Below are 25,758 nucleotides of genomic sequence, written 5' to 3'. Positions count from 1 at the left end.
TTATTTTCGAAGTTTTAAGATAACTGGGCTTCGTGTCGGTGTGAGTCCGAGCGTCACATGCTGTTTTCCTTCTATGTTTCTTTTTCTTCTTCTTCTCCACGTATATGTTATATCGCACTTCATGGAGTGTGCTTCCTCCTCTTTCTTCATTTCATTTCCTCCATAAGGCGACACGTAGTCACTAGTAGGAGACAAGTATAATTAAATAGCCTTATTTAAATGGGAAATCCCTTCCTGGTTTAGTCCGGTCCCTTGGTCACCATCGTATTGTCCACGACTTCAGCGAGGTCGCTCGCTCTGGCTGCCGGCTTCCCTGAACAGTCGTGTAGATAGCTTTTGATCGTACTAAGGAATTAGGGCCATTACCCACTAAACATTTTAACACCCTTAAGGGTGTAAATAAATTTGTCGTCAGAGGAGCACACGTAGGATGTTAATACAAGCACTGTGATTTAATTAATCCCCTTACGCAAGTTGCTTAGCTGAAGTAAAGCGAAACGAAAAAAAAAATGCCACCCTCAGCTCATTACACTTTCCACTTATTACGAGTTGTTTATTAACATCACTACGTAAACGAAATCAAAGCAAAAGCAATTCATCTTTAAATGAGTTGCGGAGGTGGATTCGAACCCAAGAATTTCACGTGGAAACCAGACAGCCTACAACCTATCTATTGCTCCCCGCAGGCGCCCCGTTTCAGCTTTTCAAATATTGGCATGTATTAGAGATGGGCGAACACCAACTTTTTCGAATATCGAATCGAATATCGAATAGTCACACGCACACGCATATATTCAGAACAGGAATATGTATTTCATTAAAACAGGTACCACGCTTGTACTGACCAGGTAAAAGGACAGCTAACAATCAAGGACAATTAGGATCAGCTTTGAGTACAATATTAGTAATTGCCATTAAATGAAATTGTAGAAATAGCCTTTCAACATCTTTAGGGCCTGGTTGCAAGCAAGCTTTCCAATAATGAATTGCTTTTGTATGACTAGATTTCCAGAAACGCCAAATAAATGATTGCTGAAAAGAGATAAGCAGCGAAAAAAAAAAGGAACTGTTGAAGAACTTGTACGTGTGCCGTAGCCACACGCAAAACGGTCCTTTGAAAGAAAACAGAACTGGTTGTAGCGTAAAAGATAAAACTGCTTCATGATTAGACCGCCAAAAACACTAAAGGACAAAATACAAGCAAAAATCACAGGTTGTCATTTAGGATACGGCCTAAAGACGTAAAACAAGGCTTGCATTACCCCATTTTTTTCTGCATTGCTTCGAAGACTTTGCCGTTTCACTTCTGATAACTTGCGATACTCTGTTTAGCAGACAGAGAAGAGTATAACCATACTTTAATAGTCGGTTGTTGCGGAATATTTGGCTAGTTGTGAATATTCGAAAATACCGAACAGTTTCCTTTCGAATACGCACAGTTAATGTGTAATATTCGATTCGTATTCGAAATTCCGAATATTCGTCCACCCAATTTTGTCCCTCTCATTTCATAGAAACCAAATGCTAAAAAAAAATGGCTGTGGCTTAGGTAAGGTTAAGCCCAGGATGCGAAGCATACTAGCCTTTATTTTAGTTGTTGAACCACTGTTTAGCCTGGTGAACTGCTGTTGCTTGGCTATATTTGGTTCGGCTAGACGAAGAAACAACTCATGCATTACTGCTTCGCCTTCAAGAGTGGAACGCGACAGCGTTCCCGTCGACCCGCCAAGGGGTGTAAGACAATGGGCTACAGGGCAGCGACTACGCGCCCCGCATTGGACGCGGTGAGCGTCGAGCAAAGCAGCGTTCGGCGCGGCAACGAAATGTGCGCCTGAGCAAGAGACGCACGCCTTAGACACAGCTCGTTTCTAAGGCAACACCGCATTCACTAGAGGCGCTTTTGTACCGCTTTGAAGCATCGTACTCGTGGCTCAGTGGTAGCGTCTCCGTCCCACACTCCGGAGACCGTGGTTCGATTCCCACCCAGCCCGTCTTGCAAGAGTTGAGCCAAAGCCACTTCTCCTCTGTCGTGACGTCACGGTGTCACGTGATTTCAAGGCGACACCGCCGCGCCTGAGGAGCTGGGTTGAGCTCTCGTAATATGCTTCGCATAAAAATTAAATTATGGGGTTTTACGTGCCAAAACCACTTTTCTGATTATGAGGCACGCCGTAGTGGAGGACTCCGGAAATTTCGACCACGTGGGGTTCTTTAACGTGCACCTAAATCTAAGTACACGGGTGTTTTCGCATTTCGCCCCCATCGAAATGCGGCCGCCGTGGCCGGGATTCGATCCCGCGATCTCGTGTTCAGCAGCCCAACACCATGGCCATTGAGCAACCACGGTGGATGAACCAAATCGTGAGCATGATCGCGGAAGGTAACATAACTACATTTTGAAAAATCACAATGTTTTGGCCCACAAAAATTCCGCAGGTTATTTTAGGTGCAACCTTACCTCAGCCAAAGAGACATTAAAAAAGAAAGAAGAAAAAAAGAACAGGCAGTGCTTCATAAAGCCGGACAGCGTAACAATTAAATAGCAGCCACGGAGATTACTTGCGCATTGTCCCGTGTTAGTGGTGGTTGCTGGCAGGCATTACAAACGGCGAAATGTTACGGAAACGTTTACGCTGACAGGAACTTTTTATTGTGCTCGCAAAACAAAAACAAAAAAACCCAAATCGGCGGCGATAGTGCTAATACTGGTTATAGAACGGTCGCCGATCGTCGGATACAATCACGTCGCTGCGTGAGCCTGTCCGCTTTTCATAGGCGTGTCATCGTAAATTCCGGAGGCGCCCATGGCAAGGTCGATTCAAATAGGTCGCGAAGCTTCGGGCGAAAAGCGGTTCAATACAGATGGTCACCGACATCACCATGGGGGGTTATGGGAGCAGCGATTGAAGCGCGACTATGTTTGGAGGGAACAAACATCGGGAAAGAAAAACGCGTTTTTTAATTCAAACGAGACACAGTTAGATTTATTCAACGATAATAAAATTCCTAGTATACTTTATATATTCGTGATGAGTTAGGAAAATACATTTAATTTTATTATTATTAATAAAAGCATTTCTTTTCAGCGCCCATCGCTACAGGGGGTGTTGACGCCACTATCACTCGCAGTGCAATGCACGTCTTGAATGGGCAGAAAGGCGCACTCGTATCACCTGTTGAAATACGCCCCCCTCACAATTTGTGCTTTCTTGCTTGTCGAAGTTTGTCTGAATTTGGTGACGCGGGTAGCTTCATTGCTTCTTAATCTGTTCAGTCAAAAGTGGTGAGTTACGACCGCCAGATAATTGTGTAGTTGTTTTCGTGCGACTGCGCTGGCCGACGGGCTTGGCTTGCGACAATGGGATCAGCACTCTACACCTAAAGCTTTCGTCGGCCTCCAAAGAAAGTATCTTCTGTGCAGGGATGCGATTTCGACAACCGTACGGCTGGCCTTTTCCTGCATCGCTTTCCCCGCTGAAAGCTCGAAACGCCCATCAAGTCGAATGCCGGGGCATTTGAATATATAACTCCAAAGGAAGAGCAACAAAACAAATTTCGCGCCTTCTAAAACAAAATGACGTCACTTCTGCTTTTAACGGACATGGCGTCACGTTATTTTTTCTTCCGCCGGAAGTGTTCCCACCACATACAGATGGCGATAAAGCCCCATGAACCGGCGATGGACCGCCATGTTTTGAACGTATGGGCTCCTATGGAAGCTTCTCTACCAGGTATATTTACCTTGCCCATGGCACGGTTATGTCAGCTGGTACACCCTTCAGATAAACGGGAATTGCGTCACGAGCACCAATATTTCTACCGGTGCTTGGTAGGCCAAACTTCGGGGAAAAACAACGTCAAACATGCTGCCATGGCAACGGTTTTGTTGATGCATGAGGGGGTAACGCCATCCCGCTTGTCGTCTGCTATGTACTCGACGAGCACACGACTTTCTCTGCGGGCGCCAACGGAAACGAACACCGTTCGCATTTATTCTTTCAAATTATTTTCCTCTTTCAGATCTTGTTTTGAACACACTTCGGCTTCTAATTTTCTTATCGTACTTACAAGATCTGTGCAACGCATTTGTGTGAAAACTTATCTTTTTCTGTTCAAGATGCGCGAACCAGCTCGCCATGGCGTATATACGGCTATTTTGCTGCGGCGAACGTAGGCAGAAAAGTGTGGTTTATTCACTGTTTTTATTAGCATATCGCGCATCAAAGAATTCAATACGCAACACAATAACGTAGAGCTGATTATCTCATTCAGCACAAATGGGCGCATTCTGTACTATGATCATACGCACATACATAAGGCAGCTTCCTACGATTTCTCATAGAAAGAAAATTGCTACAGAAGTCATGTTTGCTTGCTGTGCACAACACAACTCTACCAAAGCCATTTGTGCTGCAACAGTTATTTGTGAATAATAAAAAGATTATCAAGAGCAGCAGATCCGCATTTTTTCGCATACCAGTAAAAACAACTTCCTTTTTTATTCCCTACAGCGGGTATACTTGCCAGTACAGAATACATGCTATACCTAGTAAATTTTCTGCATAGCTCTCCTTGTGGTAATGTGCCGATAAGTATTTAGCTAACTATATTTAAAATGTCTGTCGTTTTTTATATTTGGTTTTGTTTCTCGATAGAACATGTAAATTTCCACTAGAGCTTCATTCAGATCTGTAACATTGCGAACAAAGTATGATTACGAAATTCCTCACGAGCATATTACAGATTTAGAACTGAGGTTGAAAGGCGCGAATAAAACAAAGACACGAGGAAACAAATACCACAGAAAAGCGCAGATCTTTCTTAAAATTTGTAATACACTTCGTTTGTTCTATCATTATGTAGGCATAAATGGCACATCTCTAAGACAATAACAACAAATAGTACTGAGTTTTCATTTCTTTTTTCTTTTGCCGAGAAACACTAAATGCAGGAGAAGCTTGTGTCAGTCGGCGGTTGATCATCAGTTGAGCTTTGGCAAGGACAGAGTGATGCACAAAGGTATTTTTGAACGCGTAGCTTTGGTACAAGGATAAATATTTTTAAAAGTAACACAAATCGGCTGCATTCAATGCATCAGGGGAACGTGCTCAGAACAGTTCTCTCTTAAATGGTTTTCAAGACCTTCCTCTAATACGTTGAACGTACATTGTGCACTGTCTTTAACAGAGCCCATAGACTCAGTTTCGTGCGACCTGTTTGAAGCATAGGACAGGTGTCAGAGCTATGTTACGAATTGAATCCTTCGCTGGAGGTCATCAGCTACGAGAATTTGGATGTCGACACAATGAGGAGGCGAAAGCATTTCAACTTTTCAAGAACACTCGTTTCTGGCACAGCACGCTTTCTTTGCGTATAAAGATTGTTCGTGGCTTGGTAGAACTCAAGGCTTACATGATACATCAACTTCTCTAGTGTTTCCCTCGTGGTAATCGTTCGGCAGCTCTTCGCTAACTGGCGATACCTTTGTGTGTCATTCCTCAGTCGGCTGATGATGCCTGCGGTGTCTGGTGAGTATATTTCCCGCTTTTGGCGGCGCTGCGGTGGTCACCAAAAAGACACCTTATAAGATCTATATGAAAGCCTTATAAAATCCTTATAACAACTTGTTGGGCTAGTTGGCAAATTTTAGCCAAAGTTGCACGTTGTGTTAAGGAACGCTACACACAGGCACACAGGGCAAGCGCAGTGTCCCGTCTATGCTTGAGTGCCATGTTCCATTGTAAAGCGAATTCCATCGGCGACAAATGCGTGCCATATGACATCGCTTCACGTTTATGGGAACACGACATGAAAAGCTCGTTCATTATGAAATTTCTATGTGCACGTGAGAAAAACAGAACTCTTTTCGTAAAATAGTACTTTCAATCCACGCAGGCCAGTTTGGATTATATTTGGCTTCAGAACTTCAAGTAGAAATATGGCTCCACATTTTAATAATCAAAGTTCCAAGTTTGAGTGTTGCTATATATTCACGTAACACACGTTCAGCATTGCTGGTTTCTCAATAGCTCGCTGGGAATGCTAGGCATCAGTCTTTAGAGCTAGTTTTCTTGATCGATGAACGTTTTTGATTCATCTTGTTAAGGATTAGGTAATTGAGCGTTTTATTTATATTGACTTCATTTTTCTGCAAAATACCCATAAGAGGAGCGCTGGCTACCAATAGTTTAAAGCTGCTGAGCAACTGAGCATTAGAATTTTTGCTCCTGAATAATTTCTGCTGTAAAGCAGCAGACCAAACTTATAAGACGGCAGCGCGCGGCAAGAACTGGCTTCGCCGTATCGCATGTTGTCGCGCCAAGGGCAGCGCGGCTTTTGACGAACGTGAATTCACTCATTATCAGCGAAAGCTGTCCTGTTTTTAACCTATAATCGGGAGCATTGTGCACCGCAGTCGTGCAAGCGATAAAGAGAAACTGACAAGCACGCGGTTTCTTGTCGCACGCGGAGCAAATTTCGCCGTGTAATGTAACATGGCACCCGGCCATGTTACAAAAAAAAAAAAATTGTAGTTGTGATTTTGTGCTCCTGTTGTTCATTATTTCTGTACGAGTTATTAGTGGTTGCGAATCTGTGCTTCGGTTGTTCATTATTTTTGTACAGGAACCACTTGAGAGGGCACGGCGCAAGTGTCGTGAGCACGACGAGCGCTCTTGTTCACGTCGTGTGATACGACCCGCCCTGGTTGCACAGTGGCTATGGCGTTGGGCTGCTGAGCACGAGGTCGTGGGCTCGAATCCCGGCCACGGCGGCCGCATTTCGATGGGGGCGGAATGCGAAAACACCCGTGTACTTAGACTTAGGTGCACGTTAAAGAACCCCAGGTGCGTCAAAATTTCCGGAGTCCTCCACTACGGCGTGCCTCATAATCAGAAAGTGGTTTTGGCATGTTAAACCGCATAATTATATACTAGTAAGGTGTTGCACGATAATAAAGTGATAATATAGTTCTGCAAGGATTCGAGAATATTATAGCGGCGAGGGCACGCATTATCTTGAGAACGGCAGCGATGTATGCCGCTTTCTATATTCTGGAGCCTTTATTCTTTAGTGCTGGATGTACTGTGGGGCGTAAAAATAAATAAAAAAAGATCAATGAAGGCCACGCTCAAGCGTACGCGGCCATGCGTGCAACAACTGATGGTGTTGCACAGCACAGGGCGCCATTCACGCAGAGGCCGCGAGTTTGTATTTCCTCCGCCAACAGCGCAACGTGTATGGCCATTACGTTCGCGATACCCTGACAGGCCGACTGACGCGAGGAACAACCCATCGCGACGTCGCCACTCTGCTCGATCTCGCGAGCGCTGCAGACGCGATAAGGCTGAATTGTTTTGCTGTCGCATTTTTTTTCCTTCTTCTTTCGTGTTCGCCATCCGGCGCAGTGCACAGGCATCGCGTGCGTTCACCGATACGGGCCGATAAACCTGGCGCGTCTGCAGTCTCGTCGCTTCTTGGCGCGTCGAGTTTACCGGCGCTAGTGGCGCAAACAACATTCGTTCGAGCCTCTGTTTAAGATATATGAATATTGTCGAAAGGCGATGGACCCACCTCCGCTATTTTGGAAATGGGTCCGAGCACCACCTTCTCTATACGGGGCGAGCAAATGCACAAAACCGAAGTGGTCGAGTGCTCTGTCCGAATATTCTTCGTGAATTCAAGTGTGCCCCCAAAGAAAGGAACTAGAAGAGGAAGAAAGCTTGACACTAAATCAGCAGCACGAATAGCGAAGCGTTTGGTATTGCGCTTTTCAGTGGACGAAGAGGAGTAGACAGACAATCTCTGCATGGGGGATGCGCTCTTGCGAGAGCTCGCGCAACCCTCGGTGATGGATACAGACACGAGGCGTTGCCAGAGCAGTTTTAAAGCAGTTGTAATTGCCCCTAATCGCCCTTCGGATAGCGCCATAAATTCGCCTAGAATGAGAAACTTGGACTTGCTCACTCCTATTTCGTTGTCATGTGTTGAATTGGCTGCGAACGCAGCATAAAAATATTGAGAAGGATTCATTGAAGCCTGTGTACTATCTATACGAAAGCTACGCGGTTAAGAGAGAAAAAAAAAACAAAAAAACATTGTCCATTAGGCCGCGCATCAGTGAATTGGCGCGTAAACAGCAAGAAACGCAGCGTGTATATACTCGGTACCTTTTTTTGCTGAAATCCACAGCTCTTTTTCACGCACACTGCCTCTGTTCTATACATTATCTGTTCATTGTGACGGATAGTGGCTAACGATGTAGGGCGATTTTCGTTGGCGTATAGGTTGAGGTGTGCACAGACTCGAAATGGGCGTCGGACGTAACCGAGATCAGGTGTCCAGGTTGATCCATGTGTAGTGACGTCACGCGTTACGCACAGATGAAGTACAAAATCCTTATAAGGTCACCACTAGTTCATTACAATATACACCAAGCATATATATAGGGTTTAGAAGAACTTTCTGTGGGCCTAGTTGGTGTATACTTGACAAATATTTTTAAAGTGCAAGCAAGAGACACGGTACAAAAGGAAGGTGCTGTGTGTGACCTTCCTTTTGTGCCGTGTTTCTTGTTTGCGCTTTAAAAATATTTGTCATATACAGGGTGCTTTTTAATTTTTTTTAGCTGCGCCAAATTTTTAGATTGCCTGCGGAAGATAGCACAATTATAACCCTTGATCTAAATTACTCTATGAAACGGCCATGATTTCTACGAGAAATCAAAATGTTTATTTAATTAGTTAACATAATTACACTAATTAATTTTAATTAGTAATCTTACAATACATATTGCCGCATATTGGATGTGGCGTATTCGATGCGGCATCTCTGCAATCGAAAGCAGCCTCCTACTTGTCGTCCCAACGTCTGTCATGAGCTCTTGCAAGCCTGCCACGATGAACTCACATCTGGCCATAACGGCTACACGCGAACACTAGTCCGAGTGAAAGGGAAATATTACTGACCAAGGATTGTCGCCTTTGTGAAACATTACGTGCGCACGTGCCTCGACTGTCAGCGCATATGACCACCACATATGAAACCACCACATATGAAACCAGCTGGGCTACTACAGCCAGTCCAAGTGCCTACGACGCCATTTGCCTAAATCGGGATGGACCTTCCCGGACCATTCCCGACTCCCAATACTGGCAGTAAGTGGGTAATAGGGACGTTTAGCGTGTCCGGTATCCGGGAAAGCGCGGGCGGTTTTCCGGTTTAGCGGGGGCGTAAAGGTGAGCGGCCCGATCGGTGGCGCCAGCTGGTTGCGCAAAGCTCAACCACACTCCCACAGAGCTAATTACTGTATTCTGCTTAGCTGCTGGGGTAAATATTCGACAGTGGCGTAATCGTGTTCACAATTACGCCGCTGCCAAAAATTTGCACGAGTGGCGAAGCAGGGTATGGTGAGTTACTGCAGTTTTAGCTATGCGTTTGTCTGGTTGAGCTCTACAACACCAGGCGGCTTCACCGCTCACGTTTACGCCCCGACCATCCGGTAATCCGCCCAAACCGCTCCCGTTTACCGGATTAGCGTACAAGCTAAACGTCTCTAATAGTTGCCACCGATTGCTTGGCACGCTATGCAGAAACCAAGGCCCTTCCAAGCGGCACCGCAGTCGAAGCAGCGCTACTCTTTATTGAAAACGAGGTTCCGAGGCACGGCGTGCCAACAGTGATAATAACGAACAGAGGGACTGCCTTTGCGGCTACACTCCTAAAGACAGTGCTTAGCCTCAGCGGCACGCCTCATCGAAAGACCACAGCCGATCATTCGCAAACGAACGGCCTAACAGAACGCTTGAACAAGACTATCGCGCCCATGCTGAGTATGTACGTAGACGGGGAACACAAAAATTGGGATGACATTCTATCGTACATCACATTCGCTTACAGCACTGCGCAACAGGAAACGACGCGAAAGACGCCATTTAGCCGTCTTCATGGCCGTGAAGTGATGACGATGCTCGACGCGATGTTGCTACATTACTGCGGTACGTGATACATGCACGGACGCTGAAGCTTTCGCTCAACGGGCTGAAGAAGCGAGACAACTTGCCCGCATCAGAATAACCCGACAACAGGACTACGACGCTAGACGCTACAGTCTACGGCACCGATACGTCACGTATCAGCCAGACGAGAAAGTGCGGGTTTGTACTCCCATCCGTCGGGGAGGGCTTTTAGAAAAGCTACCCAGGAGGTACTTTGGTCCGTACAAGGTTCTACGACGCCTCAGCGACCTGAAATATGAGGTTATCCCTGACAGTCCTGCTTCTTCCAGGGCGAGGCAACTTCCATCAGAAGTCGTGCACATTGTGCGCAAGAAGCCCTTCTTTCCGCATGTTCGGAATGAAGTGCCCGCACCTGGTCTTACACGTCTTCCTGCCGCTAGGTGGGCATCGGGACGATGCTCTCTCTGGAGGGAGGCCAATGCCACATCCAATATGCAGCACGTAGAGAAAAATAACGATCTCGCGCATTTCAGAAGAGAAGACGAGGTCCCTACCTAATCTTTTTCAGTTCGCCTAATTAAAGTGTCCTGCCCGGTTTTTCCAGTTTCTGCTGCTTGTGAATCGTGACAGTATATACGCATTTAAATGTACGAATTATAGCAAATGAGTTCAATTCAATTTTTTTCAATTCAGTTCAGCTTTATTCAACATCTTCCAGATGTTCTGAGCACGGACAAAAAGCCTGAAAAGGCTTGACTGAGTCCGTGCACCATAGTATGGTATACAGTGGCATCAGTTCCATACAAAAAGTAGAGGGGAAAATAAATTTGCAGGAAATGCAAAAACTACAGAAAATACAAGAACAACGCAAACAACAGACAAATATGTGCGTAAAGAAAATCCACGAATATACAAAAAACATCGCGGGGAATTCACTGGATAAGGAACGAGAAAAAAAGTACAGAAAATACAAGTAGTGTTTCAACAAAAAATAGAACAATGGAGAGTTATACAGATATGTTGCGTAGCTGATTCAAAGAGATCAATTCTATATCCGTGCCATTTTTGGTGAACTCATTTAACAAGATCGGTACTTAACATTTGCTTACCGTAGGTCGTGCGGCATCTATCAACTTTCCATATTTCGGGATGCGCGTGTTGTATGCATGTTGTATGTCGTATGCATGTTGTATACATGTTGTATTTTTTTGCAACCTCGCCAGTGATTTCAGAAGGTAATTTTTCTTGTTTGTTTCCAGTTCATGTTGTCGAAGTAGTCTGAAATTGTACAGAGATTGTACGTTGACAAGCTTAAGCTTGTTAAACATGTTCTGTGTGTGACTTAGGTAAGGAGCTTTAAAAACAAGGCGTATTGCACGCTTCTGGAGTGAAAGAAGTTTCTTCATATTTTCTTTAGTTGTTGTTCCAAGGCGTATCGCAAGGCGTATCTACCTGGAAAGAATTATCAGGGCTGTGCCAGTTTTTAGTTATTTTCGAAGTGTCCGATGAAACGCATTGGCGTCCCAGTTACATTGTTAAAGCAAACGCTGTTTTATGCCTTGAAGCACAAAAGTAACTGGAACGCCAATGCATTTCGTCGGACACTTTGAAAATTAATACCTCGAAACTGGTCCAGTCCAGAGAATTTGTTCCAAGTGCATAAGCCTTGCGAACTCGTTAGCTACGATTAGTAGATTCACATATTTTCCGTAAAATAATGAAATATGCAACTAATTACCGTAATTATGCTAATTACCTAATTATGTATTTGGATTGCTCGTAGAAGTAATGGCTGCCTCATCGAGTAATTTATATTAAGGGTTACAATTGTGCTACCTGACATAGGCGATCTAAAGAATTTGGGGCAGCTAAAAAATTACCCTGCACAGTAGGTAGTTTTTATAAGAAGCCAACAAAAACACCAAGATTTTGTTTGTTGGCTTCTTAGGAAAAAATGATTAATAAAGATCGGGCCCCTCGGTTCCCTTTCTTCTCATATCTATATATATATATATATATATATATATATATATATATATATATATATATACACAGTGAAGTAGACGCGCGTATGAAGCGGTTTATTGACGTTTCGGCCGGGACCCCGGCCGAAACGTCAATAAACCGCTTCATACGCGCGTCTACTTCACTGTGAATATTTACCCGAACCCAGAACTGCTTTTTTTCTGGTATATATATATATATATATATATATATATATATATATATATATATATATATATATATATATATATATATATATATATATATATATATATATATATATATATATATATATATATATATATATATATATATATATATATATATATATATATATATATATATATATATATATATATATATATATATATATATATATATATAGTAGGCAATGAGGGATTCTTCAGGCTACCTTTCAAACGTAAAGAACTTGAGTGGTGCTACAAGGTAAACAGAACAAGTATTTAATTTCGACAGTTTCGATCGGTGGACCGATCTTCGTCAGGGTTTACAAAAAAATGGCAGTTCGGCCGTGGTAGGGAAGACACCAGACCGGGTACCCGGTCGCTCTTACATACATCAAACCGAGAGGAACAGTTGTGACAGTGATTGATTTTCGGCGCCTTGGCAGATTTACAGCGGCCTTTGGCAGCTATGCAGGGCAAGAGGAAGGCGGAGTCACATGTATGTAGAGCAAAGAGGTAAGTGAGGAAAAAAAAAAGAAAAAGGAAAAAAGAAAGAAAACGGAAAGAAAAAGAAAAAAGCACACAGGAGGAGGGAGACGTAAGACGGAGAGGGAGGGGGGCGGGAAGTAGCGGCAGCTAGGTTCCCGTGCACCCGAGGCAAGGTGGGAGAAAGCGGTCGCTCCGCAGCTCCAGTGCGTGGGCTGCCGTTGTAGCGGGAGCGGGTGGCGGGGGGCACAATAGAGAAGGGGCCCAGAAGGAAGACAGAAGAGCGGCAACTTGTAGAAAGAAACACAGTGTCACAGTACAAATATACAAGGCACGGCCCGTTCCGGCAGCTTTGTGGTCCAGCTACGGTGCGAAAAAAAGAAAAAAATAGTTCCAAAAAAGGATATATGCATGGGATTCGCAAAGCAAGTGCGCCCATGGGCTTAGATTTAGGGAGTCGAGTTAAATAGCCTCCTTGTGGCCCAGTTTTTGAATGTTTAACAGACAACTGACATCAAGTCAGCACGTGCGTATTTCAGGAAGGGCAATAGGTCACTCAGAATGACCACTTCAGTGGCAGGGTCCAGGAAACTGAATTTATTGGTTTTCCGCTCGCCCCCTTGAGGCGCATGCGGAGGGGTGAGCAAGCAGTGAATAGCCAGCGCCTCAATTTTAGAGTACATAGCATGTATTCGCGTTTCCCATGCACTTTCACGGCATATCCCGGAGGCACGTCATCCGCCCCGGACTCTCATTAATTCCTTTAGTGTACGTTCCAAATTTATGGATGAAAAAAGATTCTCTCTGTTCGCGTGCGCACGGGTGTGTTGGAAACCAGATTGCAAGAGCACAACGCTCACGCGTTCAAAGGAGTGATCTGGCAGCCGAACGTGCCTGGAGAAGGGTAAATTGGGGAGACTTTTCACATGCGCGCGGTGATTGTTAAACCGCAGGCGGAAAGGGGTCTCTGTTTGGCCGATATATTCCTGCTTACACACCTCGCATCGAATTTTGTACACGACGTTACTGGAATCACAGTCAAGATTTTCGGTAATTTTATATACGAAGGGCGAGTTCGATGCTTCAGCCGTGTCTGCTGTTGTCATGTGACGGCATACCTTGCAACGAGGTTTCCCACATGGTCGACAGCCCTTGGGCGTGTTTGACTTCTGTGTACTCCCCCTGACTAACAAATCCCTTAAATTTTTGTTTCTTCCATACACAACCCGAGGCGGCTGCTTGAAGATAGTAGCGAGTCGGATGCTCTGTTTCATGATATTAATATATATATATATATATATATATATATATATATATATATATATATATATATATATATATATATATATATATATATATATATATATATATATATATATATATATATACACTGTATTCACACGTCTCACGAGCAGTTACAATTCGCTGCAGAACACTTTTTTTCATATATTTACCCAAATTTTCTTTTTTCCTTTTCTTTGCCCTCGAGAGTGCCTTCTTTCCATTGCCTTCTCCCAACAACTTGTCTTCAAGATGAGGTGGCAGCAGCGCTGGCAGCATAGTGGTTTGTTAGTGATCGTCGTCACAGTCTTAGGCGGTGGAGGTGGTGAAGAGAAAGGTGCATCTGACGAGGCCGTGGCAGCCCAGGCGTGCCGAACCCATCATCCACCAGGCTTCTTTTTTTCTCCTTGCTGTATGAGTGGTGCTGTATTGGCAGGGTCGGGCAAGGAGCCTCGCTGGGCTTGCCACATGCAGGGTACACCTTTCAGTCCTCCCCCTCAGACTCTTCCTCGGTATTCTCGAGCCACTCGACGAAGCGCTTCATTTGATCGAGAAACACGCTCTTGCCCTTAGGTGAGTGGGCGCCCTTATACCACTTGAGGATAGAGTCCTCGCTGAGCACATCTGTCTTGTAGAAGAGGATGACAGTCTTCTGGAACACCTTCATGAAGTTCATGTTGTCGTAGCAGAACTCCTGGACTTTGACCAGCAGAGCTACCTCTGCACGTGGAGTGGATGTGAAAGCCTCAAGCAGAGGAGTGTACTGCTTCAGATGCTTCAGTGCTTGGTCCGCCACTAGCTCTTCCTTCTTGTTCCAATCCATGCCAGGCATCTTGGTCGTCCACAGCAGTACAGCCACATCGTGCTCGGGCAGTGAGTACTTAGTCATGTATTCCTTCACGCTCTAGATGATCTCCTTCACTCGTGCTTCGTTCTTGAGTATGTTGCACACCTGCTGCTGGAGATCCTTCTTGACACTCGATGCCTCCTGTGCTTTCTGGTAGTCCAGCAGGGTAAAGATATGAAAAAAAAAGTGTTCTGCAGCGAATTGTTACTGCTCGTGAGACGTGTGAATCCAGTACACACACACACACACACACACACACACACACACACACACACACACACACACACACATATATATATATATATATATATATATATATATATATATATATATATATATATATATATATATATATATATATATATATATATATATATATATATATATATATATATATATATATATATATATATATATATATATATATATATATATATATATATAATGAGAAGCCAGCAAACACTGACACCAAGTACAAGTATTGTTGTACATGGTGTCAGTGTTTGTTGGCTTCTCATTATATGACTAATAAATATCGGGTCCCTCGGTTAACCCCCTTTCTTCTCGTTTATGTATATATATATATATATATATATATATATATATATATATACTTTCTTTCATATATTTACCCTGAAGGCCCAGCTTGAGCATTACATAAGGGGGGGGGGGGACAATTCATATACAAAGGTATAAGGCAACGTGCATATAAGGATATTCGACTTACATGAAGTCGTACATGCGATGCAACCTTTACATGACTTCTCATTCGGCAACATCACACGCCAATAATTCTTACATTATACAAACAGTAATCTTACATCCGCTGACATCTGAAGAAATGCAGGAAGAAATCTTACTGTTACTAATTTCTGAATGTTTCATTAATTGCTTGTTTGAATATAATATGGTCAGTTATTTCGGCTATATTACTTGGGAGATGATTCCATACCGAAATGGCTAAGTGCAGACATGAAAACTGCAATTGTTTAGTACGTGCAAATGGTTGTTCGACCTTAAATTCGTGATCAATTCGTGGGAATTTCCTTTTGGCTGGTAAGATGTGTGCCTGAGAGAAGATATTTGGGTGATGAAAAAGATGATGGAAGAAAGTTAGCCGAGATATCTTTCTTCTTGTCTGCAATGGGGGGATGAGTCCTAGGTCATGTTTTATTTTGGTGATGCTTTATTGTTGTGAATAGTTGCCTGTAATAAATCGGTCTGCCTTGTTCTGAAAAGATTCTAATTTGTTAATAAGATGCGTTTGGTGCGGGTTCCATATGAATGAGGCATACTCAAGATTTGAACGAAGTACGGTGGTATATGCAAGAAGCTTGGTATCACTATTAGCCTGACGAAGCGCTCGACGAATGAAGCCAAGAGATTGGCATGCAGCGGAAACAATACAACCCACATGATTATGCCAAGACAAAGTCGGAGAAAGATGAACACCTAGATATTTAAATGATTCTGCAGTTTCTAGAGCCTCACCATTAAGAAAGTATGTATGTTTCGTAATTTCACTGCAAGTGGTAAATCTCATAAGTTTAGTTTTCGAGGTAATTACGCTCATTTGCCAGTCTCAGCACCATCTTTAAATCCTGTTCAAGTCATTTTGTAATTTATCACAGTCAGCCTTACATTTAATGGCCGATACAGGGCGCAGTCATCGGCATATAACCGGATTTCCGAGTCTATACCCTGATGAATATCATTTATATAAATTAAAAATAGAGTGGGTCTCAAAACGGAACCTTGAGGCACACCGGTCTGAACAGGCTGAAATGACAAACGAACATTATTAATTACGACAGCTTGTTGTCTGTTACTTAAAGATTCTTCAACCCAGATTATTACTTTTTCGTCAACTTTAATTAGCTTCATTTTATATATGAGGCGGTTATGAGCCACACGGTCAAAGGCTTTAGCAAAATCTATAAATATGGCGTCAGTTTGTGTAAGTTCATGAAGGTTAAAGGGAATGTCTGTAGTTCAAGAAGCTGGGATTCATATGACCGGCCTCGTTGAAAACCATGCTGTTTTGCAAATAGAATGTGGTTGCTAGCCATGTACTGCATGATTTGAGAAGATAACACGTCTTCAAATAGTTTGCATACAAGAGACGTAAAGGGTATAGGCCTATAGTTTGTTAGCTTGTTTTTGTCGCCGGTTTTATATATTGATATCACATGTGCCAATTTCCAGTCGTCTGGAATTTCGGTGGTGTCGAGAGACTGTTGAAACAATAGTGTAAGTATAAGAGCAGGATTGTGCTTTGTCATTTTTAGTAGCTTAGTACAAGTACCGTCAGGACCAGGACTAGAATACGATGGCAAATGCTCAATAGCTTTCACAATACCGTCACTTGTCACAGTTATACATTCCATACATGATTTAGAACAACCATTCTCTATCACACCAAGCATGCCTCGCTTCATGTAGATGTGAACTGCAGTTGAGTCTGGTTAATTTTTTTCTGTCATCTTTTATTATTGTTATTATCTTTATTTCTTGCTAAAGCTAGAAATTCATTTCTTTCTAAGTTCCTGCTTGTGTGAGCCTACAGTGACGCTGATGACCCGGTGGCTTCATTGGAACGCCGATCTCAGGTTTGAGTGCTCCAGCGTTCGATCTTTGGCTCGGTTGTGCTCGCAGCATAGCAGCGTTTCTTTTCAATTTTTACTTGCAGCAAGAGATGATGTACACTGTTTTCGGTGAGTCACTGCGACATTGTCGACAGCCCAAGCGAGGTCAGTGAGAACGGCGAGGCACTACTGCTGCTTCCTACTGTTTGTGACAATTTCGTGTTTCATTAAAAAGAAAAAAAAGAACACATTCCACAAGTTCGCGGTGATGGTACCTATATGATCAATCAAAAGCATATTCTAGTCTAGTTGGGTACCAAGTGGAAGAATTTAACTAACGTCCTTCTGAAATTGAAAAATAAGTGAAAAGCATATTGGTGCACAAGCCACACGGAAAAGAAGGGAAACATGCGATAAATATCATTACATGTTGGTGTGCCATGTGCTCGATATCGCTTTGATTTTCGAACAGTACCCATGCTCTCCGAGCAGTTAGAGTTGGCCAATTCATAAACGCAGGTCCAAATGCGCTCGATCGCTCACATGTTTCTGCGGCGTGTGCGGACACAACGCAAGCAGAAGTGCCTTCATAGCAGTTTTTCAGTGATGACTGAACGATTGACTGAAAAGCTGGGCTGCGATTACGCCGTCCGGCGGAAATGAGCATATCATAGCCAGGAGAAAACGTCAAATCAGTGGATTAAGCATCTTAACTCTCTTATACAACAGTTTTAGTAAAAGAGTGGCGTGCATACCATAATGTTTACTTTGCAGTGGCTTTAATTGCCGAGTATATAATTGCATGTAATCTTTTATGTACGACGATGCTTTCTAGTTACTCTACGCTTTCGAGGCGCACATTTGCAACAAATTACCAGAAATCTTCTTGTGGGAAGGAGTACGACACGTTTTCGAATTAAGTTTGTGCCACTGATGCCCCCCTTCCAGTTACCAGATTATTCCCGTATTGATGGTGGCAACCCTAGCTCCCCATCGCTAGCAGAATTTCTCACACTCCCCTATAGCTTGGTATAGTAGGGATGGAATGAACGAACTCGCACTTACAAACTCAAAAAATAAAAGAAAGAAAAAAATTCAGCGCACCCGCCGAGTTGTCACAGGCAATGATTGACCCTCCCCTCACTCATCTGACTCTGCCCCGAGGTGAGGACGCGCTCGATAGATGCGTGTTTACGTAAGCACACAAAGCAAGACTTTTATGGTGCTTTCGATAGTACTGTGTAACCTTCTGAAAAAGGAAGCTTGAGTACACATACCTTAAGGCACAGTGTCTCGCTGTAATGGCTGGGAGGTGCTACATGATAGTGAATGAACAAAAACTCAGTTTATTCAATATGTACAGTCATGGAAGGCATCACCTATACACGAGTTGGGACAAGCATCGTGCTTTATTTATCTCTACATCGTTCCATGCTGATGCACCCAATCTTGCTACCTTTTATTTATTTAACTTTTTATTCATAGTTATTATTATTCTTTTTCTTTCTTTCTTTTTTTTCTGCTACGGCCGTACTTTCCTATTACAATGCCTGCTTCGGTGACTGCGCTCAGACCGCACTTGTTGTTCATGTGTTGCGTATTGACCGTGACTGTACACGCGTGAACTTTAGCTTTAACAACACAGTCAGAGTGCTCAACTTATTTTTTCCCCTTTGTCTTCTACGCAGATGAAATCCGCGAGACGCGGGAAATTCTTTTTCGGGAATTGCCTCTTTGAGAAAGGGAAGGGTTAGGATTTGAGTCTAAATGGCCTAAGGGAAAATTAATTGTGCTGGAGCAGAAGACGTTTAAAAGTAAGTTAAAGAAAAATATTTTAACAGAGAGGAAATATATGAGAGAAACTATAGTGTACACAATGATATCACGAACAAGCAAACAGCGCATACACCCACAGACGCGCACATACACAATAACGATATTCACATATTTTTGTTAAGGCCTTTAGACGTTAGGAATTGCTAACAGCACTTTCGTAGTGTGCAACGCACGGGTGGTGTTTCCACATGGGCCTAGAATAACCCCGGTGCTCTAAGCTCCAGTCGCTCTGCAAGCGCAAAGCGATCTTTTGAGATTGTCTCTCTAACAAGTAACGACAGCAGTCAGGTATAGAATATGCAAGTTCTCAGACACGTTACACAGAGAGCACATTAGCGAATCCCTCGGTTGAATTTTGGACTGAACCGAGATGATAACCTAAAGTGGCTGCTAGGAAGCTAGCGGACGTGTCGGGCTCCTGTTTTCAGCGACACAGAGGTCCTTCATTGCCGTACACAGAACCTGGCGGCCACTCACCATGGAATTCTAACGTTCGTCGCCATCAGCGAGCTGCGTATATTTTACGCATAGCGTGCACAGGTGCGCTGACTAGCACAAATATTCAGTGGTGCATAAGGTATACATATAGCGCTCCCTCAAACTCAGCAGGGAACACGACGACGACAAGCAAGACCAGGGCAAGTAGCCACATAAAGCTTCGTTGCAAAAGAGCGTCTTACGGTTTCCTATCAGCAGTTGCGGTAGCACGTGCATAAGCCAGCCTTCGATTGCCAAGCCTGAACCGATATCAGTCGAGAGTGCGCAAACGTGTTCATGATTGACGGATTGGCGCTTCCTTCACAGGAGCACGCGCAAGACAGTTTTTGCGTCTTTCTCCTTTTCCGAGCACAGTGCGACCTTTCAGTAGACAGAGGCATTCATGTTGTCCTCTTTAATTCTTCTTGTATCCGTGCCTTGTCCAAATGCACTTTTACTCAGTTTCCTGTAGTGTTTGTAGAGATGTGATATTTGCGCTGTGTGCAAAGCTCTTTAGTTGTGTTTGTGTAGTGACTGTAGAGATGCGCTGGTAATGTGCGTTGTGATTAGGCGTTCATGTGTCCCGTGTACTGTGCTGTACGTCTAGCATAGAGCATATGGCAGGCTATGCTTGACTTAGATGATGTTTTATTCTTTCGATATTTTTCTTTCCACCTTGGCTTGTCCTTGCGGATTATTTTTGATCACTATGATGGAACGGACTTTTCGGAGCCCTATTTTCCTAAATTCACACCACTTAAACACCAACAAGGACGACAACGTCGCGTGAGTATTATTCACTAATTCAACCAGAGATTCGCCTTAACTGTCGTACACCTTCTTCCTGATGCTATACGATCATCTAAAAATAGGAGTTTGCTGCACTGCCACTCACCTTTAACTACATTCGTGCAATTCATTTTCCGTCGAGGCGGCAGTGTCATTAAGAAGTCGGAATCAACTATGGCAAGTGACTTAAAGAGACACAAAATAGGAACGTTAAGAAGCTGCGTTATTAAATTGCACTCAGACGATGTTAGCCTAGCGAAATGCCTGACATCCTACACTTCAGATGACGAGGGTGAAAGATGAAAAATAAATGGAAGAAAGGAGTTAAAAATAAAAAAAAGATAAAGAACAATCAGTAAGTAGAAAGAATTAAAAAAATGCATGAACACTCCATTCACGTGAAAAAAGATGAAAACAAATTATAAAAAAAAGAGAGAAGCCCTTTAACGAAAACTATACGTAAATGGAGTAAATACTACAGGGCTTTTTGACGGTCTATGTCCTACAAAAAGGCAAAATCACCTTTGTCGCTTCGCGACCAAGTTGCCGGAGCTTACTGCAAGGCCTTGCACGAGGCTCTCTAGGTTCGCTTTACCACTGCCATCTCGCGCAAGGCAGCAAAAGCCGCAACTGCTTGCATGGCCTCCGAGGCCCGCGATGCTTCCCCAACAGACTTGTGAGCGTGCTCGGAAGCTGCCTTTCGCGACAGTCTTTCAACGCGTTGAAAACCGCGTGCCGCTCACAAATGAGCAGAACAAGGCTGTTGGAGCTGTACAAAACGTGGCAATGTTTTCTTAGCCTATTGATGCCCCTGTATGCGATACATGGGACCCCTATATTTCCGTTTGTCAGAGTGGCACTGGAAATGGTTTTTGGGGCAGCCTAGTTAGCTGCGCGCTCCACAGTGGGCGCCACCATACTTCTCACAGGCTTTGCTCATCGTGAAAACTTGGGGCGCGAACGAGAGATGCGATGCTCGAATGGCGCTGCATACCGCTGCGCGTGAGAAAATCTGGAAACCATACGTTTTTGTCATTCGCCGGTGTAACGCTCACTAAGGTTCATGTTCGATAAAGCATTGGATATGATAATATTCCGAGCGATGGCCCAGCCATAATGAAAAGGACATTGCATCAAAGTATGAGAGGGGCTAATTTTCCGTGTACGGTCAGAATAGGTAATACAAATGTGATACCCAGCGCAGAAATATAGTTTAGAAGCGTGAAGCTTCCCTTATTGACGCGTCTTCGGCGAATAATTCCACACAAAATTAAGACTGACCAGCGGCGGAAGAGTGACAGAATATTGGTCGTGAACGAACACTCGGCTAAGAGAAACTGGGATTGATTAAGAAGCGTTTGAGCAGGTTACTTCATTATTAAGTTTAGTATGTGAAAATCGGCATGCAGCCATAGCGATCTGGGATGCAGCGAACTATAAAAAAGTGGAAAAAAAAGACAGCATTGTGAACGTTATGAATTAATGTAAAATCTGTATTGTTTGCGTCGTCATAGATTGCATATACTCTACACGTATGCTATGTATGTACATAGACAGGAAGGTGCGCGTCCGATGTTAACTAGGTTGTCCCAAAAGCGATTTCTAGTAACAAACGGACAGGGGGTCTCACGTAATAGAGTGTCGTGCAGGGTGTGTGTGCAAATCCGGGTGCTGTATGTGTGGTTTTATCTACTCATATGTTAACTTTCCTGGGCAATGTGTAGTGGTCATCATTTGCACAGTCTATATGATGCCAGCGAGCCTCTATGAAAGTTGGCACACGCAATAAACTTCAGTTCACTCTTGTAACTCTTGTCTCGTTTAACACCTGCTAGTGGGACCTTTTTCTACGTTGTCACGGCCTTTAAAACATCTGTAGCGTTCATAATGGACCCTCAAAACCTGCTTCCTTGCAGGTCTTCCAGAAATATGAGTCGCCCACTGTTGGCTTATCCCATGTTTCGTGCCGAGGTAATCCGAGATGATTCCAGAGTACGAGAAATATAGGGGCAGGTCGGTCTGTCGGTGTTTTGCATAAAAAAAAGAGAGGGTGAGGGGGAGGAGACACTGCGCTATCTTTCGGAGGCACCTCTCGGAATTTCACGGTACGCCAGCGACACAGAAAAAAACCCAGAAAAATAAACAGAAAAAAAACAGACAAAAACCGAAATGACACTGAACAGAGGCCAAGCGCCCTATACTCAGGTGGAAATGCGACAGAGTTATAGTCGTGAACGAACGCACGACAAGTATAAACGGGGATTTTTCTGGAAGCATATTAGCTGTAGTGACTTTACTACTGCGTTCACTACGGAATACAGCGAGATGCAGTCATAACAATCTGGGATGTAGTGATCATAGGCTGTGAACGTTATCAATGCAAAATCTGCATTGTTTGTGCAGATCTCGACATTACATACTGTATGTGCATGCTATGTACATGACCGAGAAGATGCGCGTCCGATGCACAAGAACTTCACGGAACCCAACGAAACAGCAGTCCACAACCTTCATTTACACGGAGACAGTGAAATAGAAGTACTGACATGGATTGAACAACGCCTATAAATGATGCGCGAGAAAGCGCGCGGGGCATTCATCACCTTGCACTATAGGCATGGAAGGAAGCGCAATGCGAGCTGCCGGCAGCGAACAGACACAGAAGAAAAGGCAAATCCACCCTGGGAACGGCGGCTGTACAAATGCCGCTCGGCAGAGCAGTTTCGTGCAATGCAACCAGATAAAAGAACATATATGAGCAACCACAGTGACCTTACTGCCCGTAAGGGGGTCACGCTATGCGGCAAGCATCAGGAACTGCTACAAAAGATGGACTGCGCGAGATCTCTCAACTCAAGAAGTGGGAAGCCGAAGTCCAGTGTACGTTGAATCTATCGCTTTTTATGAATCTTCGAAATGGGGGCCGCCGACCGTACGGATTCAGAAATGTCATAGTGATTATAAACAAAATCTTAAATACGTAGCAATGCCCCAGTTTGGACCAGGAAAGAATGGCTAAATCGAGAAACTGAAGAGCCAACGAACAAATATCTGAATTTTGAGAAATTGAGAGATGCGCCCGATATAACACGGTGCTCGACGAATAGCCAAAGGGTGCCACCTTTACAGTGCCGCTGCCATGCAGCGGAAGAACGCGCTGGTGCGAATCCCTCACGGCATGCGAAAACTTCTCAGGATTGAGTTCAGGGAATAACGGAAATCACCGCCGAATCTCAAAAGTAACGGGGAAGTGGGCCTTTTCAGAGCCATCAAGTAACAATGTTCTGCGTATGTACGTGTAAGAGTTTCTGAATAGGAAAGCCGAATGTTATATGGACACTAACGTGCACGCGTGATCGAAGCGGTCAAATGTTTTAAGCACGAAATGCTTTTAGCTCTCGTTGTCGGCGGCCTTCGAGTATTATTTTATTTATTTTATTTAATAATACTGTCAGCCCATGAAGGGCCGTTACAGGAGTTGAAAATACAAACACATACAAGGATACAGTATGACAACAAAAGCAAGTAAATGAACAGCAGCAGACATTTCAGCAGGGACGCGAATCGGTTTGGATTTTATGCACCTACAAACTTCCCCAAAATAAGAAACAAAATGAACAGATACACCTTTGACAAAGTTATGGTATACATATTAGTTAGCGGCAAAAAGAATAACGTGTACACACTGCAAAAACTCCTCAACGCATGAGGCCGACATGACAGAGTCGGGGAGCGCATTCCATTCCGTAATCCCTCTCGGGACAAAGCTGTACTTAAAACAGTCAAGCAGAGTGACCTTGAGCCAAAAGCCAGAGCCCTTACCCGCACAACCAGTAAAAACTTACCATAATGCGGTCTCTGGCCCCCAACCCTTTGTACAGAACCGCATTGCATGCGCTAGTTACTGCCCAAACAAGTTAAAAAAATATTGCTTCCGAGTTTTTTCAAGTGTTTGTTTACAATATCAATGAAGCTGTAACTTCTAGTACACTGAAGTTTTATTTGCCATGTCCAACAGGCGACGCTCAAAAGGCAGATAGAGGACACCATACACTTCATTGTCTCCTTTTGGTGCTGAGGCAGGGTTGCCTGTGCTCTTTGAACACCAGCGGTCCGTGAGTTCCGCGGCGCGGGTTTTGCATCGCGTCGAGAGATGAAGCCACGCTGCGTGGCGATTTTCTTCTTCTAGCTGGGCAGCGTCCGTATGGACCATTGCACAGTATGGCGTGGTGCGGTGTGGTGCGGTGTGCCGTTGCGAACATGCACTAAATTTAAGGCTAAGCCCCATGAGAGCGATCTTGTGCGCGACGGCGACGAGCGACGGCTTCGAGCGACAAAACGGGCCATCGCTTGAACAGATCGCTCGGTCTTGTCGTTCACCGTTCGGTTCTGCAAATCTGGAATTCGTCGCTCGTCGCCCAGAAGTGCTATGAGCGACTAGCCATTAGCGCGAAGCCGGAACTGGATGTACATCACTCAAATACTATCGATTGTCGCACGGAACGAGGAAACGATTGAACATTTATACGTCCAAGGATAAGAACCTACTGCAAGACCTTCAGAAATATTTTATGCTGCTTTTTACAGTAAAATACATCAACCTAAATAATATAGCACCCGTCACGCTAGTTTCGACACGTATTTGCTGCTCTCATACGGGCAACACCAGGGAGACGTCGCTCAAAATCGTCGCTCGCATGTGGTACGACATGTAGGCGACGAGCGAACGCGACAGCCATCTCCATCACATCGCTTGTCACGGTCGCGCGCAAGATCGCTTGCATGGGGTTTATACTTTAAGATTGTGGCTAGTATCATCTCCAACCAATCTGCTTTGCCGGTTGGCATTTCATGCTTACATCTACTCTCGATTACGGGAGCGCCATCAATTTTTTTCTTGCTGTAACCAAACTAGAAGACTACGTGCGTACCGCACAACGTATAGGTTACGATGTCACAAGAAGTGAATTAAAGAGGGAGATCGTATTCTACCTTCCAGGTATACGCTCACATCACTGGACATTGCCGATTGGCGCTAAGTGGGATGCGGAGATTCAGCGTGGTATCGACCACCTCTTCGGAAACATGGCGACACCACACCTGCCTTTGTATTGAGAAGTGTAAGCGCTACTGCATCTTAAGCGCGTCCCAAGCGTCCTTATCAGATACAACGAGGAACGCATACACTGCGCGCGCTAAGCTATAGACCACGAGCGTGCACTGCGTAGTACGCGTACACGAAGGCGCTATGCTTTTTATGAAACGGAAAAAGGAAGTCACAGCTCGAGGACAACAGGTAAATGACGTAGTAG

At 44.1% G+C, this 25,758-nt stretch overlaps 2 protein-coding genes across 3 annotated transcripts in view; both read right to left on the bottom strand.

The window, feature by feature from the left end:
* Adk2 (Adenosine kinase 2) overlaps positions 1-25,758 on the bottom strand; it is a 68,658-nt gene that overhangs the window by 37,541 nt on the left and 5,359 nt on the right. The window lies entirely within an intron of this gene.
* On the bottom strand, positions 14,096-14,918 carry LOC135903984 (eIF5-mimic protein 1-like). The gene has a single exon (XM_065434496.1). It carries the CDS (start codon positions 14,799-14,801, stop codon positions 14,397-14,399), a length of 405 nt encoding a protein of 134 aa, XP_065290568.1. The 5' UTR covers positions 14,802-14,918; the 3' UTR covers positions 14,096-14,396.

This window comes from Dermacentor albipictus, chromosome 1 (assembly GCF_038994185.2).
Source record: "Dermacentor albipictus isolate Rhodes 1998 colony chromosome 1, USDA_Dalb.pri_finalv2, whole genome shotgun sequence".
Lineage (NCBI taxonomy): Eukaryota > Metazoa > Arthropoda > Arachnida > Ixodida > Ixodidae > Dermacentor > Dermacentor albipictus.
The sequence above is the reverse complement of the archived record's forward strand: the minus strand, read 5'-3'. Positions and strand labels throughout refer to the sequence as shown.

Bases quoted from the DNA above. Each gene is read 5' to 3' on its own strand.
- LOC135903984 (XM_065434496.1), bottom strand. From the start codon at position 14,801: ATGACTAAGTACTCACTGCCCGAGCACGATGTGGCTGTACTGCTGTGG.